The sequence below is a fragment of the Pleurodeles waltl genome, chromosome 11, assembly GCF_031143425.1.
Source record: "Pleurodeles waltl isolate 20211129_DDA chromosome 11, aPleWal1.hap1.20221129, whole genome shotgun sequence".
Taxonomy (NCBI): domain Eukaryota; kingdom Metazoa; phylum Chordata; class Amphibia; order Caudata; family Salamandridae; genus Pleurodeles; species Pleurodeles waltl.
This window is the reverse complement of record NC_090450.1, coordinates 16,376,547-16,395,390: the sequence shown is the minus strand read 5'-3', so window position 1 is coordinate 16,395,390 and position 18,844 is coordinate 16,376,547. Positions and strand designations below refer to the sequence as shown.

Below are 18,844 nucleotides of genomic sequence, written 5' to 3'. Positions count from 1 at the left end.
AAAGGGAGGCTCTGATAGTAGTACTCCCTAAACAGGGTCGAGACCACACAGATGTGAAATCTTATAGACCACTATCGCTGCTGAACACAGACTGCAAAATATTAGGCAAAATATTGGCCAACAGGTTGGCCCCCCTCATGCACTTACTGATACATGCAGATCAGAGTGGCTTCATTCCCAAACGTAACACCTTCCTGAATATTCGAAGACTGCTGGGCATAATAGGAGACACCCCCAAGAATGCACAGGAGGAAATGGTGCTCTCATTAGACATAGAAAAGGCCTTTGATACGCTCGAGTGGGACTTTCTGTTGGCCACGATGGCCCGTATGGGAATAGGCCCTAACTATATCCGCTGGGTTCGGACATTGTACTCTAGCCCGAACGCGAGGGTGAAATCAGGCGGGGTGATTTCTGATAGTTTCCCGATCTCTAGGGGGACACGGCAGGGATGCCCCTTATCCCCGCTACTGTTTGCCATAGCAATGGAACCATTAGCGGCAAAAGTTCGCCTCATGGAGCATGAATGGGGAATTATTAGGAACGGGGTACATCACACGATTTCACTATATGCAGATGATGCGTTGATATATATCAGGAACGGCTGTGCAGTTATCCCATCTGTAATATCTTTACTGGCTGAATTCGGAGGCCTATCTGGCCTTGTGGTAAACTGGGAGAAGTCGTGTGTCTTTCCCCTGGTAAAAAGGGCTCCTAATAATCATGATCCCCCAGAGACAGGACATCTTAAGTGGTGCCCTACAACATTCAAATACTTAGGGATAAACATATATCATGCCACGGAAGACTTAAGAGATGGGAACCTGGGGAAGGCGCTAACATCTATAAAAGGCTCCCTACAATTCTGGAACAAGCTCCCTCTCTCGCCACCCGGCAAGGTGGCGATTGCTAATATGTTGATTCTACCTAGGCTTTTATATTACTTTGCGGCCCTACCGATAATTATTCCCAAAAGATTCTTCAGCAATCTAAACACAGCATTGCTGCAGCTCATTTGGGGAGGTAGCAGAGCGCGAGTGGCGCTACCCACACTACAATGTCCGCTGGACAATGGTGGCCTAGGTACCCCGAATTTTGAAAAATACTATGCAGCCGCACAACTTCAATGGGTCCAATATTGGATCCACAGACCAGAGCAAGCGGAACCTATGAGCCTAGAGCCTCGGCGGAACGGGACCCCCCTTTTAAATTGGCTGTCGACGAAGCCCCCCAAAGTGGCACTGGTCAACCCACTGCTTGCAGCTGCGTACGCGTGCTGGGCTAGATACGTGCAAAAAAGAGCGGATAAGCTCCCATACTCTCCACACGTACCGCTGAATTACCTGTTAGTGGGGAACGCAGCCAGAATGCAAGCTGCAAAGCAGTGGAACGAAGCAGGAATACTGACCGTAGGGGATTGCTACGAAGACGGTAAACTAATGACGTTCGAGGCCCTTCAGGCCCTCACGGAGATAAATCCGGGACAGTTCCTGACATATCATGCCATATGTCACGAAATCAGGAAAATTTGGGGAATGGGCACCTCGGAACCAGAGATCTCCCCTGTGCTTCACCAGCTTCTACAACACAGCGATCAAACTAAAACAATATCCAATCTATACAGAATCCTCAACAAGACCCCTGTTACACAGACAGGGAAAACATGGGATAGATGGAACGCAGTACTCCCCACCCCGATCCCACTGGAAGACTGGCCTAAGGCCCTATCCCACATCAGAGGTGTGTCAAGGAATCCCAGATTTAGATATACCCAATTCAATTACACGCATCAAACATATCTTTCCCCAGCCAGAATAAAGCGCATGTTCCCTGATGCAGCATCAATGTGCCCCAGATGCAGATTGCCGTCAGCATCCTTTTTCCACATGGTATGGGATTGCCTGAATATACAAACGGCCTGGGCGGAGGTGGTAGAGGAGGTATCTGGGCTTACGGGACTGGCACTGGTAGCAGACCCCGGGTCCTGCCTGTTGGGACTTAGGAAGAGACCCAAAAAACAAAGACATTTACATAAATTTATAGACCTGGCCTTTTTAATGTATAAAAGGTTAATAGCAATGCATTGGAAAGCCTCTATGGCTCCCGATCTGAAATCCTGGCACTCTCTAATAACACGCTGGGCGCGTACTGAATATCAGGTACTAAAAAGAATGGTGCGTGAAGGGCGGCAACACACAGGTTGCTCTACATGGGAGGATATGGTAACAAAGCTGGAGGCCAAAAACGATGAAAAGCCTCCTTAAATTGGGGCGCGCGTATTCGCAACAACCACAGCATAAATTCACCTGCACCCCTCATCACGGGAACAGAATTCATAAGACACCCAGACAACACAGTGCACATGCATCACACCCGCCCATCTCTCTAGCAATAAATGCCCACTAAGACTATGTCACCACAGTGGTGGCGCGGCGCGGGGAGCAGAAAACCAGGGGAGCCACTCGCATACACTAACCTAGTTGATGCCCCTTCCCTCAGACACTCAGGGAACCCATGCACGTAAAGCAAGGTCCACACTGGTCTCCAACGAATGCCTATATAAAATAAACAGTGAAGGATAAATCTAGGGAGGGTGCAGCCAGGAATGATATTGCAAGACCAGAAGCGTTCCGTGAAGCGCATAGAGGGGTTGTGTGTATTTGTTTCAAGACTTAGATAATTAATCATCGTTTTGGTTTATCCTGTGGTTGCAAACTGAACAATTTGTATCATATTTCGAAATATAAAACCAATAAATATATATTAAAAAAAAAGATAGATGGATTAGATAAAATAGATTTCTGTGAACTGTTATTCTTAAATAGATAGATAAGATAAAATAGATACACTAGATTAGATAAAACAGATTAGATAAAACAGACTAGATAAAATAGATTAGATAAGGTAGATAGGTCGATAAACCAGATAGGTTAGATTAGAAAGGAAAGATAGGTTAGATTAGAATAGACAGATAGATTTCAGTGATTCTTTCTACAGGCTGTATGGTGCATCCCTCCAGCTCCTATCAAGTGATCTGCATTGCAATGCATGTGTGACTATTTCAGATCTTGAAAGTACCCTGAATCATCAGAGATGCATTGTATTTAGAAAGCAATCATTGTTTGATTTGTACATTTCACTGCAGCAGGCTGCTTTCGATGTTTTAGTCAGGATATATGTGCAAGCCAGATCTTTTGGTTTTGCCAGTGCTTGTTTCCTTTCGGCAGCAGCTCCAACGCAAGTATGCCCGTGGGTGTGTTATGCATGCATGTGTCAGACTTGCAGTTAATGTGATGGAGACGAGGCACATCTGAGTGAGGAACTGTGTGTGTTTTCAAGGTTGGCCACACACCTTTGTCGCCCTGTGTAAGAGAAGAGGGCTCCTCACGCAAGGGTGTGGCTTTATACCCGCTTCCTTGTATTAGCGCACAAAAACAGAGAAGCCACGTCATTATCTAAACCCAGGCCCATGCATACACCAGAAATCAAAATCAAAATTGAGACAAAATTACAGGAAGAATCGACATTGCATTATTCTGCTGCAAAAGAACAACCAAAGGACACACAACTTCGTTGTAAAGACCGTTAAACTTTAAAAACAACAGAAAGGCAACACAAAGTTCATACAAACAGAACACCAACAGGGATGAGAAATTAAAGACAACATCACGTTGGATAATAATATAACATTTTCAAGAACTGAAAGCAGCGAAGGAGAAACAAGGAGAGCTCATGTTGAACAGAGCCATGGTGTCCGCAACCAGTTGACTGACTGTACGAAGTCGCGATTAATCCAGGGCGGGTGTCGTAGACATGATGCGAGAAGCGCCTACGTTTCACCGTGCCAAACAGTGTCAGGACCAAAGAAACGTAGCCAGAAGACTGGTTCACACCCAGTGAACCACTGGTTATCAAGGTGGGACCCAAGTCATGGCATAAACCAGCCACATGGCTGCTTTTCTCACACAGAAACAGCAGACTGACACTTCTCTTGGATGCTGGGGTTCAGAGGCAGAAAACTGTCAAAATAATGGCAAGTAGGAAATGCAACCAATAAAAAGTAACAATCGTTTATCACTTGCTAAATCCACCTAAAAGATATAGGTCCATATTTATACTTTTTTAGCGCTGCATTTGCGTCATTTTTTGACGCAAAAGCGGCCCAAACTTACAAAATAGAATTGTATTTTGTAACTTTGCGCCGCTTTTGCGTAAAAAAGCGGCGCAAATAAAGTATAAATATGGGCCACGGTGCCCTAAAATTAACCCGCAGTTAAACACACTCTCCCCATATTAGAAGTTTTTTGGACCATGCGACACCTTGGAAATGCCCCGTCAGCAATCCTTTCTTGAGATGATCAGCAGAAAATTTCTGCCACCTTTGTAAGATTGGCTCACACGTTTTTTAAACTGCGAGCCAAAGATTTCCCAACATATTCCATTTGGACTGCACAGGAAATCACAGCCTTGGCTGCAGCCTATCACTTTTTTATATGCACTACCATTGCAAAGGCTACAGGTGGCGCTGTCTCCTAATGAATGGGAGGATGGTCACCATGACAATACCGACCTCGTGGGCTAGGGGGCACCAAAGCCTTGCTTTCCATGGTACTGAGTTCTGATGCAAAGACCGCACTGAAGCCTCTAATTCAAGGCGTTCCCACCAGATGATACATCTAGTGACCAGCATCAGAAGTAACACTGCTTTGTTCATGTAACATTTACCGATTCTGCAACCTCTGAATGTTGCAGTCACCAAGTATTCAGAAGTGAAATTTTGTTTCAGCTTCTTCCCTTCACTTTCACACTATCCAGTCACTGAACTTCAACTTTTCTGCAAAGTTTAAGCACGAACTGCTCTTATCTTTGAGGCAAAAATTGCCAAAAGCCACTTTTAAAGCCTTGGCTTCATCTCTGGAGTAAGTGCCACTGGAGTTTTTACTGAGCAGGTAAACGCTGCTAGGGGTGTGCAAAGCTTCAAACGTGGCCATTCCAGTTCAACAAAGTTGGTAAACTACTTGATGTGCCAAGCTTTGCAACTTCCTATACAGAGTTGTTTGACACCCAAAAAAGATTTACACGTTAATTTTCTCACACCTTTTTTGCGGAGAATTTTCGCACTAAAAATGTGCCTGTGCGAGTTTTTTTCCTGCAAAACATTCTTTGTATTCAAAGTCATTTGGTTTTTTTTCTCAGTAACTTAGTGAGGTTCAACAAGATTTTAAAGTCTGGAAAAAAAAGTTGTGGAGTAAAAACTTTGCAACTTTGTGAGGACAACCCCACTCATATCACTCCAACATCACACTTTCTGTACACTCAGAGACTCCTGGAGCACAAGAACAGAAAGGAATACTTAAAAATAAAAATAAAATCACAAACATTAGAGCCTGAAGCGAGACACACATTTTTGCACATCTACTCTTTTCACAATCATTTTGTTTTCACCAAATAAAATTTATATTTATATATTTATATATTATACTTACACATCTCTTTATAAAAAAAAAAACACATAATGAGCTACCCATATGATGGGATGAAGAAAAATACACACATCTTGATGAGAAGCAACATGGGTGATGTCCACACGAGAAACACTGGATTGGTTGCGAGGTTGGCTGTGTGGCGAGCCGCTGGAGTAGCCCCACCGGAGGCGGGGTCTTTCTCACAAGGAGTCCTCCCACGTCCCGCCCGCCCCGCCTCAGGGTCTCCCACTATTGTTTCTGTTCAGAACTTAGACTGCTGTTTGCGCTCCCTGGCTCAGCAGCCTATGTTTTTTTGCTAATACAGATCCTGGGCCATGGGTCTGGACTCCAGCCGTGAATGCTCTGTCCTGGGCTTCCAGGGCATGCTTCTAATCACCGTCTGCAAAAAGAGAGGACAGGGATGTTTTCAATTAGTATTCCAGCTATTGGTAATGTCTTGGTGTATGTTTATTACGAGGTTGTTTTATCCTGGGCACCATCTTTGCTACAGTAAGCATCGAGGTTCATTATTCCATGCCTGACCCTGGGCACCATCTGTGTTATAGTAAGCATTGAGGTTCATTATTCTATGCCTGTCCCTGGGTGCCATCTTTGTTACGGTAAGCATTGAGGTTCAGTATTATATACCTGACCATGGGAGCCATCTTTGTTATGGTAAATACCGAGGTTCATTATTCTACACCTGACCTTGGATGCCATTTTTGCTACAGTAAGCATTAAGGTTCCTTATTCTACGCCTGACCCTGGGCACCATCTTTATTATGGTAAGCATCAAGGTTCACTATCCTACGCCCATCCCTGGGCACCATCTCTGTTACAGTAATCATCGAGGTTGATTATTCTATGCCTGACCCTGGGTGCCATCTTTATTTTGGTAAACATTGAGGTTCAGTATATCATGCCTCACCCTGGGAGCCATCTTTGCTACAGTAAATATCAAGGTTCACTATCCTGTGCCTGTCCCTGGGTGCCATCTTTGTTACAGTAAACACCAAGGTTCACTATCCTTTGCCTGTCCCCGAGCGCCATCTTTATTTTGGTAAGCACTGAGGTTCAGTATATCATGCCTCACCCTGGGTGCCATCTTTATTATGGTAAGCATCAAGGTTCACTATCCTATGCCTGTCCCTAGGAGCCATCTTTGTTACGGTAAACACCAAGGTTCACTATCCTTTGCCTGTCCCTGAGCGCCATCTTTATTTTGGTAAGCACTGAGGTTCAGTATATCATGCGTCACCCTGGGTGCCATCTTTGCTAAAGTAAGTATCAAGGTTCACTATCCTGTGCCTGTCCCTGGGCGCCATCTTTGTTACAGTAAACACCAAGATTCACTATCCTTTGCCTGTCCCCGAGCGCCATCTTTATTTTGGTAAGCATTGAGGTTCAGTATATCATGCCTCACCCTGGGAGCCATCTTTGTTACGGTAAGCATCAAGGTTCACTATCCTGTGCCTGTCCCTGGGCGCCATCTTTGTTACGGTAAGCATCAAGGTTCCCTATCCTATGCCTGTCCCTGAGCGCCATCTTTATTTTGGTAAGCACTGAGGTTCAGTGTATCATGCCTCACCATGGGAGCCATCTTTGCTACAGTAAGTATCAAGGTTCACTATCCTATGCCTGACTCTGCAGCGTGGAAGCACACTACACATCTTCTACTGAGATTCAAGAATAGGAGCGGCAGTATGTTAATTCAGTTCAAGAGAAACTAAAAATTGTGAAACTGAGACTATTGTAGTGAATAACTAAATGGTTTCTTACCTGTATAAGCAGTTTTGCCGTTGAAGAGTCTTCTGGATTCAAATGCTGTGCATTATTCTGCCATCTAGTGGTTAAGTCCGGAAAGTTGTGTTGTAGTCTTTTTTCCCCCCTTTGGGGTGTCATTGACCACCATTTGGTGCTAAGTCTGTCCTCTGTGTGACGTCAGATGGCAAGATTTTTCTTTTTTTTGGTCCCCCATTTCTGGGGTGCTGGGTGGGTCGCATGTGAATCCAGAGAACTCTTCAAGTTGCAAAAAAACTTCTACAGGAAAGAAACCATTTCATTTTGCAGCATGAATCCTTTTCTGGAGTCACATGGTGTGCATTAGATCATACAGTGGTATGACCTTCTCTGGGCTGGCTGTGGATGAAACGTGGATGAGTTGGCAAATAGGTGTTGCAGTACCTTCTGTCCTACTTGTGCTTCCTTGGTCATTTGAATGCCCACACCGTAGAGTTTTGCAAAGACGTGTAGCAAAGCCTATATTGCTGCAGCGCAGATTTCCCCAATGGGTACGTTTGCCAGATCCGCCAATGTGGCATTCTTCTTCCTGGTTGAGTGTGCTCTGGGTCGCGTCGATAGATGTTTCCCAGCTTCTGCGTAGCAAATTTGGATGGTGGCAACAATCCATCTGGTGATGGTTGCCTTGGATACTGGCAATCCCTTGCTTGCTTTGGCAAATGATACAAAAAGCTGATTTCCCTTGCAAGATACTTTGGTCTCCTGTAGGCAGTACATTAAAGCTCTTCGAATGTCCAGAGTGTGGAGGGCCCTTTCTGCTTGTGTTTTTGGATCCTGGAAGAAAGCTGGTAGTAATATCCTTTGATTAAGATGGAACTGCATTACTACCTTTGGTAAGAACTGAGGATTAGCTCTAAGAACCACTTTGTCCATGTGTATCTGCAAGTATGGCTCCTGTACTGCCAGTGCTTGCAATTCGCTAACCCCATGTGGCCTTGTAATTGCTATCAGAAAGGCTGTCTTTAGGGTGAGTGACTAGATCCGATTTGTGCATGGGTCCGAATGGTTTGCTCATCAGTTGCGTTAACACTGTATTCAGGCTCCACAGAGGTGTTGGTGCTGATCTTGGTGCCACTCTCTTTGATCCCTCCAGGAATATCTTTACTACTGTGGTTGTAGAGGCTTGGTCCTGATGTGCGCCCCTAGTGTATGCCACTATTGCTGCCACATATACCCTTAACAAAGCATAGGTGAGGCCACTGTATAGCAGATGGGTGAGGTATATTAGTACTGTGTCCAGGTGGGTCCTTGAGTCCATTTTATTGTTGTTTGTGCACCAATGGATGTATATTTTCCATGTAAGTGTGTAGTGTTTCAGTGTTTTTTTTTCCTTGCTTTCCTCAGGATTTCCATTGTCCTTGGAGGGAGCTTAGGTGGCCGAATTCTAAGTATTTAGGAGCCAAGCTGCTATGTTTAGTCCGGCCGGCTCTGGGTCATACACTTCACCATGTTGTATTGTCAATAGACCCTTCACTGGTTTCAGTGTGATCCTCTGTCCCCTGGACAACTCTAGTGGGTCCGAGTACCAGCTCTGCCTTGCCCATTGTGGGGCCATGAGGATGATTTTGCTCCTTGAGTGTCTGGCCCTCTCCAGCACCCTGTGGATTAAGCGAATTGCAGCAAAAGTGTATGCAAATTTATCTGATCAATTTATTGACACGGCATTCCCCTTTGACCGGGGTGTGGAAACCTGAAGGCAAAGTATTGGCACTTTGTGTTGTTGCTGTGGAGAACAAGTCTATGCTTGGTGTGCCCCATGTGCTGAACATCCTTTGGATGACTTCTTGCTTTATTTCCCCTTGTGTGCTGTTCTCTTTTCTGCTTAGTTTGTTTGCTTCTGTGTTCACTTCTCCTGGTAGGCGAATCGTCTGGAGAGTTACTTTGTCCGTCTGTATCAGAACTGTTCTGCTGTCAGGTGTGCCTGGAAGGCTTTTAAGGCTAGGAAGATTGTCTTCAGTTCTAGGTAGTTGATGTGTTACACTGCATTCGGGTCGTTCCATAGGCCTCGTACTTTCAGAGGACCGGTGTAAGCTCCCCAGCCCTTGTGTGATGCGTCCATTGTTGTGGTGACAGTTGGAGCTGATGTCTTGAAAGCTTTCCCCATGCTAATGTCTGTTGTGTTCCACCATTATATCTTCTTTTGTAGTGACAACCACTAGATCCTCCCAGCGGTTTGTGAGCATTTGCTGCAGATCCATTCCTGGATGGGTCGCATGTGTAATCTTATGTGAGGGATCAGTGGTATGCATGATGCTATCATGCCCATAAGTTTAATGACAGTCCCCTCTGTCAGAGACGGACCCCTCTGGTACATGCCAGTTTGTTTCTCGATGGCTTCTACCCTCTTTTGTATTGGGTACACACTTGCCTTCTTGGAGTCTAGAGTGGTTCCTAGGAACACCTTTACCTGTTCTGATCAAGGTAATGACTTATTCATGTTTATTGTGAACCCCAGGCGTTGGAACGTGTGCATGACCTCTTGCATTTGCTCCTGGACGGTGCCTTTATTAGCCAGTCGTCCAAGTATGGGTAAACGTGGATCCCTTACCTTCTTAAGTAAGCTGCTACTGCAGAGGCGACCTTGGTAAAGACTCTTGGTGCAAAAGGCAAGCACGGTGAATTGGTAGTGTTCCTTGTCTAACTTGAACCATAGGTATTTCTTGAGGCCTTGGTTTATGTGAATCTGTAGGTATGCATCATTCAGGTCTAGGGTAGCCATGTAATTGCCCTCTTGCAGTAGCGGGATTAGCTCCTGCAGGTTTGTCATCTTGAAGTATTATGTTTGTATGAATTATTAAACCTAAGGTCTAGGAATGGCCTTAAGTTTAGATCTTGTTTTTGGGACTAGGAAATATGGTGAGAAGTTCCCCGTCCTCCTCTCGTATTGGCACGAGTTCTATGGCTCTTTTGAGGAGTAGTTCCTTCACCTCTGTTCTGAGTTGTTTTAGTTCTTCCTTTGAAAGACCTCACCCTTGGAGGTCTTTGTGTAGGCTGTTTGTTTAGCTCTATGCAGTATCCGTAGCAAATGACATTTAGGATACATTTGCCTGTGTGGATGTTTCTCCATTCCTGGAGAAACTCCTTGATTCTGACCCCAACTGGTGTGGTGTGTTGGGCACCCTTGACCGGGGTGTCATTTGTTTGAAGATCTAGTGTACCTGGGAGGTGGAGGGTCCCCTTCCTCTTGCCCTTCCTTGAAAGAGCTGCCTTGCTGGGTGGTGCCATTGAATGATAAGCCTGTGGTTGTGTTCCATGGAAGGAAGAACCCTGTTGCTGTCTGGAATTAAAAAAGGCGCTCTGCTGTGGGTCTTCTGTTGGGGGTGCCCCATTTATACGTGCCCCTGAACTGTAGAGCTCCAATTGCTGTCTAGTTGTCCCTCTTTATTTGTTGCTCGGTGTCATCCACTACCTGTCCGAATACGGGCCTCCCCTGTGAAGAGCAGGTTTTATTATTGATGCCTGAACCTCTGTCTCGAATCCTGAGCCAGCATGTCTCTTTAGGGTGGCACCTGTGCACATTTGTCTGCTGCCCGTATCCGCCGCATCTAGTGCTGACTTTAGGCATGTATGTGCGATGTCCTTCCCTCCTGAATGATCACCTTCGGTCTCTTCTTGTATTCCTCTGGGAGGTGCTGCACAAGGTCTTCGATTTCCTGCCATTGCTGGTGTCCGTGGCGGTTCACAAGGGCTCTCACCTTCTTTTGAAAATACCTTCTGGCCTTCGATATCCTTTGGTCGGGATTCATTCAGCTCTTTGTCTTTGGTGACCTTCAGTCACGGTTGTCTTCGGCTTTGAGGCTGCTCTTGGTGGTTTGTCTGGGGACCTGGGGTCTGAGCCGTTTGGACGGCTTTACCTTTATCTTCTCAGCGTTCCTGTGCCGTCTCTGTTTGAGCTCCGGGAGGTGCTGTATGAGGTCTTCGATTTCCTGCCATTGCTGATGTCCATAGCGGTTCACGGGGACATTGGAGTTGGATATTCTCCATCGGGTGGCGGCCTCCCTTTCCATTTTTCTTCCCACCAGGTCCAGTCTCTTACTTTCCTTTTCAGGTAGTGGACCCATGTAGGTGAATGCCTTGTTTCTCTTCCTCACAGTTGTCATTACAGGAGTCTGCGGGGACATTGCCCTTAATGTATTTGGGGTCCTACATGTAGTGTTTGTATTTTTCTCCACTCTGGGCGTGAGTACCCTTGCATTGGATGGTTCCCTAAAGGCCTCCTTACCCTGATCCAGGATGCTGGACAGCATTGGCAAGTAAAGGTTTTCCTTTTGGGGTGGCAATAGTGTCGCTAGAACGAAGCATGATCCCCCCTTCTTCTCTTCTTCCAGCTGTACCCCGTAGGTGTCTGCAGCCCTTTTTCACCAGGCTGTTGTACAAGGCCAGGTCATCCAGTGGAGATGTCCTCGATGGGTAGTTGTCTATACCCTCTTCTGGTGAACCGACGTTGAGATCCTGCCATGTGTCCTTGAAATGGCTGGAATCGTCGAATCCCTGAGCGTACTTGTCATCTGCTTCGAAGAACTCTTCCTGTTCTTCCTCGTGTGGTTCTGGGGTCGCTGGTGCCTACGGTGCACATTCAGCCTCCTCCGCAGCCGAAGTTGTCAATGTTTTTGCTGGGATGCGGAATTGTTTCAAGGAATCGTCTAATCGCTTTTTTCTCTGGATGAGAGCGCCCATTTTCATTTCAAGCTTTCTCTTATTTCTTTCGAGCTTGTGTGCCCATTGGTCTGCTTTGTCTGACGTCAGAGCTTTCCTTTTGGGGGATGTGCGCTCTGGCATCTTCAACATTCCCGCCTTCTCCCTCGTGTTCAGGGGATTTCATCGATTCATTCGATGATGCCTTCGGTATCCTTTGGTCGGGATCTGTTCAGCTTTTTCGGTCTTTGCTGACCTTCGGTTGTCGTTGTCATTTGTGCAGAGGCTGCTCTTTCTGGTTTTTCTGAGGACTTAGGGTCCAAGACTTACTGCAGCTTTACCTTTTTCTTCTCTGCGTCCCTCGACCCCTTCTTTTGCGGCTGGATCCTCTTCATTTGTGACTCAAATATTTTGACATCGGAGTCTCTCCCTCATGCTGTTTCGGCCTCCTCAAGTTCTTCTTTTCATCACTCGAGAAGCCTAGCCGGAGTGACTCTTGCTTCTGTGACATGGTGCAGTGTTCCAGTCTTTGACTGCGTAGTACCTTTAGTGTTTTCAGGCACAAATTCCACGCAGGCCTCGCAGTCCTCATCCTTGTAGTCTTCGGGCAGGCAAAGGCTGCAGACCTCGTGAGGGTCCGTTTTCGCAAACTTGTGGTGGCACTTTGGGCAAAATTTAAAAGGGGTATTTTCCATGGCCCTTACTTTCCCCTTCTCTCTTCATTCTCTGTCGGTGGTGGGTCAGCTTTCTTTCCCCGGTGACCCCGATGGGGTACGTGGGTCTTTTCCTGTGGAGTCCCCCAATAGGGCATGAGACTTGTTTCCCAGCACGTCCCTCGGTAGGGCGAAGTGAGGTCTCTCTTTTTATCTTGCTGATATTGTCGTCTCCTTCAACGTAGTCTTTTGAATTTCCTTTCCGAAAAAACCTTTTAAAAAAACATTACAAAAAAAAAAAAAAGAATCGGAGCTCCCCCGCTGTGCTTCCAGAACGAACGGCAGAAAAAAGAATCTGAAGATGGAGGCCACGTACAGGAACTGCTGGGGTGACGTCCGACGACATATAGAGGACAGACTAAGTATCAGATGGTGGTCGACGACGCCACAAAGAAAATACATTTTAAATTTGTTTTAGAAAAAAGACTAGAACACAACTTTCCGGACCCAACCACTAGATGGCGGAATAATGCACAGCATATGAATCTAGAAAAGGATTCATGCTGCAAAACCATTTTATCTAATCACCACAATGGTGAAGGTAACATGTTAAAAAAATAGAAGAGCAAACCATAGATTGGGTAACAAATAGTGGGTCTAGATACAAACCGTCAAAAAGAAAGGAGGACTAAATTACTGGAATCAAATGGCATGTAAAATAAGGAGAACAAACTAGAAAAAAAAAGTCAACCAAAAAAAAAACGAAAGGACAGGGGAAAATCATCAGGGCCAAGGATAATTGTGGGGAATCTCTTGCAGACAGGAACCCACCACTAAAAGCAGAAAAAAGTCAGGGAAAGGTATAAGAAGGTCAACAATGGGCAGTCGTGGAGAATGAGACTTGGGCGTGAACCCCAGACCATGCAGGGGAGAACAGAAAGCCGAGCATGGACCAGGACAAAATGAAATTGGTGTCAAAGGAGTTTCCCAACTAACTCTCATAAATAGCCTCACTTTGGAAAACAAATGAGATAAACACATTTAACAACTAGATTAATTGTATTTTACTGTGAGGGAAGGGGCTTGTGAAAATGGATTCCACCAACCCAGCATTCCACATACATCACACAGGCTAAGCCATGTCGAGGGTCAAATTGGGGGGGAAGCCCATGGAAGAGGAAGTAGCTCATGGAAGGGGGGGGGAGGGGGGAGCCAGGCAAGAGGTGTAGCTCACGGAAGAGGGGGAAGCCCATGGAAGAGGGGGGGGAAGTCCATGGAACAGGGGGGAAGCCCATGGAAGAGGGTGGACAATGCCCAGGAATAGGGGAAGTCCCATGAAAGAGGGGGAAGCCCATGAAGAAGTGTAAGCCTAAAGAAGAGGGAGGCACCCTTGGATCAGGAGGATACGCATTGAGGAGTGATACGCCCATGGAAGAGGGGACGCCCATACAAGTGGGGGACGCCCATGGAAGAGGGGGAAGTCCATGGAAGTGAGGAATGCCCATGGAAGCGTGGGATGCCCATGGAAGTGTGGGATGCCCTTGGAAGAGGAGGATGCCCATGGAAGGAAGGGGATGCCCTTGGAAAAGGAGGATGCCCATGAAAGGGAGGGGATGCCTTTGGAAGAGGAGGACGTCCATGGAAGAGAGGGGATACCCATGGAAGAAGGGGAAGTTCATGGAAGTGAGGAACGCCCATGGAAGCGTGGGATGCCCATGGTAGTGTGAAACACCAACAGAAGAGGAAGGCGCCCATGGAAGAGAGGGGATGCCCATAAAGAGGGGAAGTCGATGGAAGTGGGGATGCCCATGGAAGTGTGGGATGCCCTTGGAAGAGGAGGATGCCCATGGAAGGGAGGGGAAGCCTTTGGGAAAGGAGGACATCCATGGAGAGAGGGGATACCCATGGAAGAGGGGACGCCCATACAAGTGGGGGACGCCCATGGAAGAGGGGGAAGTCCATGGAAGCGTGGAATACCCATTGAAGCATGGGATGCCCATGGTAGCGTGAAACACCAACAGAAGAGGAAGGCGCCCATGGAAGAGAGGGGAAGCCTTTGGGAAAGGAGGACATCCATGGAGATGGGGAAAGCGCATGGAAGAGGACGCCGTCGATGGAAGAGAGGGGAAGCCCTTGGAACAGTGGGATATCCACTGAAGAGCGAAAAGTCCATGAAAGAGAGGATGCCCAAGTAACAGGACGTGTCTATGGAAGCAGGGACACCCCGAAAGACAGTGTTGATGGTCGCCTGATGCCTAAAAGCTCACACGTCACACAAGAAGTCCAGAAAAATCACAGTCCAACAACCCACAAACCTGCAACAGACACTGGTAATTGTCTTACTTCTGTCGTGTCACATTGTAGTATTCTAGCAGGTGGGAGCTGGCTTGCTCCAGGTTCCAGTCGAACCTCTCCAGGACTTTGTGACACTCTACGCGCGTTTTCAGGCCCAGGCAAAACAGCTGCTCCACCTGCCAAGGCAAATAGAAACCCCACAGTGTCATGGAAGCAGCAGCACAGGAGAACTTACAGTAGGGTGCCGATTAACAAGGAAAGAAGTTTTGATTGGAAAAATAACACCAAGCAAAACAACGTTGTATTAGCTAATGCAGAAGTAGCAACAACTCCTCGGCACAAGAATCCTGGCATTGTTGATAAATGTGACAAAAAAACACCCATATCACCCAGACACTACATTGGCAGCCCCAGGAGAGGGAGACTCTGGAAAAGAGATGCCACGGGGTCTGAGGCAGGAGGCCCGCTGACAACAGGAGGGAGGAAGGGGGCAGGTAAATAAGAGAAGGGGCAGTTAAGTGGATGCTGCAGGGAGACTGATGGTACAGGTGCCACATTCCTTTCCGGTTAAGGTACTCAAAAACATTGGTAGAAAAGTTGACAAGAACCTTTGATTAGATACTCAGTTCAACACATTAATATCAACTTGCGCCTTTCTTTTCGGATTGTTCTAAAGAATAATTATTTTCCTCACTTATGATGGAACAAAAATAGCCGCATTCAGCCTCTGTAGGACCACTGATATATTGTTGTAATGTCCTAACTCTTGGGTTTTTAAACTTCCTACTTAGCAGGCTTCAAGTCATCGAAACCAACAAAGCAAAACAAGTTGCCAGATTTATCCATAAGAAACTGATGTCTAAAACCTTACAAGTAGAAAAGGTTTTATGGTTCTATGGCTTACACATCCATCTGAGACACTACTTCTATTCTGAAAGAATGAATGTAACTAGACAGCACAAATATTCTTAATGGCCAATCTCCTGGCCTGGTCACCGTTCAGAAAGACTCGCATGGGAAGCAGATGCTTCTCTGAGCTAGCCTCTGAACTACAGAACTCGTTGACCGCAGAGGTGAAACCTATGGCTGTTTAGCACATTTTCTGCATAAACCTTAGCTGACTATATTTTCTTGAATTAGGTTAAACAAGTTCTCATCTTACAATCAACAAACTCCCCATTGGTGGTTTGGTGTTTAATACAATTTTACTAACACAGACCATTGTGCACCTTTTTGCTACTGTTGCTGTGGTGATACAGTAACAAGCCTCTCCACCTCGAGTACACCTGCACCAGGAACTACTTTGACAAGAGGATGAATGTAAGGAAATGCCTCCTTGGCATGGTTACCCCCTGACTTTTTGCCTTTGCTGATGCTATGTTTTGAATTGAAAGTGTGCTGAGGCCTGCTAACCAGGCCCCAGCACCAGTGTTCTTTCCCTAAAATGTACTTTTGTATCCACAATTGGCACACCCTGGCATCCAGATAAGTCCCTTGTAAATGGCACCCCTGGTACCAAGGGCCCTGATGCCAAGGAAGGTCTCTAAGGGCTGCAGCATGTCTTATGCCACCCTGGAGACCCCTCACTCAGCACAGACACACTGCTTGCCAGCTTGTGCGTGCTGGTGAGAACCAAATGAGTAAGTCGACATGGCACTCCCCTCAGGGTGCCATGCCAGCCTCTCACTGCCTATGCAAGTATAGATAAGTCACCCCTCTAGCAGGCCTTACAGCCCTAAGGCAGGGTGCACTATACCATAGGTGAGGGCACCAGTGCATGAGCACTGTGCCCCTACAGTGTCTAAGCCAAACGTTAGACATTGTAAGTGCAGGGTAGCCATAAGAGTATATGGTCTGGGAGTCTGTTTTACACAAACTCCACAGCACCATAATGGCTACACTGAAAACTGAGAAGTTTGGTATCAAACTTCTCAGCACAATAAATGCACACTGATGCCAGTGTACATTTTATTGTAAAATACACCCCAGAGGGCACCTTAGAGGTGCCCCCTGAAACCTTAACCGACTATCTGTGTAGGCTGACTGGTTCCAGCAGCCTGCCACAACCGAGACATGTTTCTGGCCCCATGGGGAGAGTGCCTTTGTCACTCTGAGGCCAGTAACAAAGCCTGCACTGGGTGGAGATGCTAACACCTCCCCCAGGCAGGAGCTGTAACACCTGGCGGTGAGCCTCAAAGGCTCACCCCTGTGTGCCAGCACCGCAGGACACTCCAGCTAGTGGAGTTGCCCGCCCCCTCCGGCCACGGCCCCCACTTTTGGCGGCAAGGCCGGAGAAAATAATGAGAAAAACAAGGAGGAGTCACTGGCCAGTCAGGACAGCTCCTAAGGTGTCCTGAGCTGAAGTGACTCTATGTGACCCCCTCCCCTTGGGAGGAGGCACAAAGAGGGTGTACTCACCCTCAGGGCTAGTAGCCATTGGCTACTAACCCCCCAGACCTAAACACGCCCTTAAATTTAGTATTTAAGGGCTTCCCTGAACCTAAAATTTTAGATTCCTGAAACTACAAGAAGAAGAGGACTGCTGAGCTGAAGAACCCCTGCAGAGGAAGAACAGAAGACACCAACTGCTTTGGCCCCAGACTTACCGGCCTGTCTCCTGCCTTCCAAAGAAACCTGCTCCAGCGACGCTTTCCAAGGGACCAGCGACCTCTGAATCCTCTGAGGACTGCCCTGCTTCAAGAAAGACAAGAAACTCCCGAGGACAGCGGCACTGCTCCAAAAGAACTGCAACTTTGTTTCAAGGAGCAGATTTAAAGACCCCTGCAACTCCCCGCAAGAAGCGTGAGACTTGCAACACTGCACCCGGCGACCCCGACTCAACTGGTGGAGAACCAACACCTCAGGGAGGACCCTCCGGTGACTCCGAGACCGTGAGTAACCAAAGTTGTCCCCCCTGAGCCCCCACAGCGACGCCTGCAGAGGGAATCCCGAGGCTCCCCCTGACCGCGACTGCCTGAACTCCATTTCCCGACGGCTGGAAAAGACCCTGCACCCGCAGCCCCCAGCACCTAAAGGAACGGAACTCCTGTGCAGGAGTGACCCCCAGGAGGCCCTCTCCCTTGCCCAGGTGGTGGCTACCCTGAGGAGCCCCCCCTTGCCTGCCTGCAACGCTGAAGAGACCCCTTGGTCTCCCATAGGAAACTATTGGAAACCCGACGCGTGTTTACACACTGCACCCGGCCACCCCCGCGCTGCTGAGGGTGTACTTTTTGTGCTGACTCGTGTCCCCCCCGGTGCCCTACAAAACCCCCCTGGTCTGCCCTCCGAAGACGCGGGTACTTACCTGCTGGCAGACTGGAACCGGGGCACCCCCTTCTCTCCATTGAAGCCTATGTGTTTTGGGCACCTCTTTGACCTCTGCACCTGACCGGTCCTGAGCTGCTGGTGTGGTGACTTTGGGGTTGCTCTGAACCCCCAACGGTGGGCTACCTTGGACCAAAAACTGAAACCTGTAAGTGACTTACTTACCTGTGAAAACTAACAATACTTTACCTCCCCCAGGAACTGTGAAAATTGCACTGTGTCCACTTTTAAAACAGCTATTTGTGTTTTATGTAGAAAGTATAAATGCTAATGTAATGATTCAAAGTTCCTAAAGTACTTACATGCAATACCTTTCAAATGAGATATTACATGTAGAATTTGAACCTGTGGTTCTACAAATAAACTAAGAAAAGATATTTTTCTATAACAAAACCTATTGGCTGGATTTGTCTCTGAGTGTGTGTTCCTCATTTATTGCCTATGTGTATGTACAACAAATGCTTAACACTACTCCTTTGATAAGCCTACTGCTCGACCACACTACCACAAAATAGAGCAGTAGTATTATCTCTTTTTGCCACTATCTTACCTCTAAGGGGAACCTTTGGACTCTGTGCATGCTATTCCTTACTTTGAAATAGCACATACAGAGCCAACTTCCTACATTGGTGGATCAGCAGTGGGGTACAAGACTTTGCATTTGCTGGACTA

General features: G+C 47.0%; 1 protein-coding gene and 1 long non-coding RNA gene across 11 annotated transcripts in view; one reads left to right on the top strand and one right to left on the bottom strand.

Moving 5' to 3' along the window:
* LOC138265245 (uncharacterized) overlaps positions 1–18,844 on the top strand; it is a 142,903-nt gene that overhangs the window by 42,034 nt on the left and 82,025 nt on the right. The window lies entirely within an intron of this gene.
* The window catches only part of TNK2 (tyrosine kinase non receptor 2), a 372,582-nt gene continuing 357,307 nt past the window's right edge, over positions 3,570–18,844 (bottom strand). For all 10 annotated transcript variants that reach the window (XM_069212823.1, XM_069212824.1, XM_069212825.1 and 7 more), the window contains 2 exons: positions 14,897–15,024; positions 3,570–5,865 (listed from right to left, as the gene is read on the bottom strand). In XM_069212823.1, the coding sequence (XP_069068924.1) occupies positions 5,859–5,865; positions 14,897–15,024 (135 nt within the window). In that variant the 3' untranslated portion in view covers positions 3,570–5,858. The remainder of the gene's footprint in view (positions 5,866–14,896; positions 15,025–18,844) is intronic.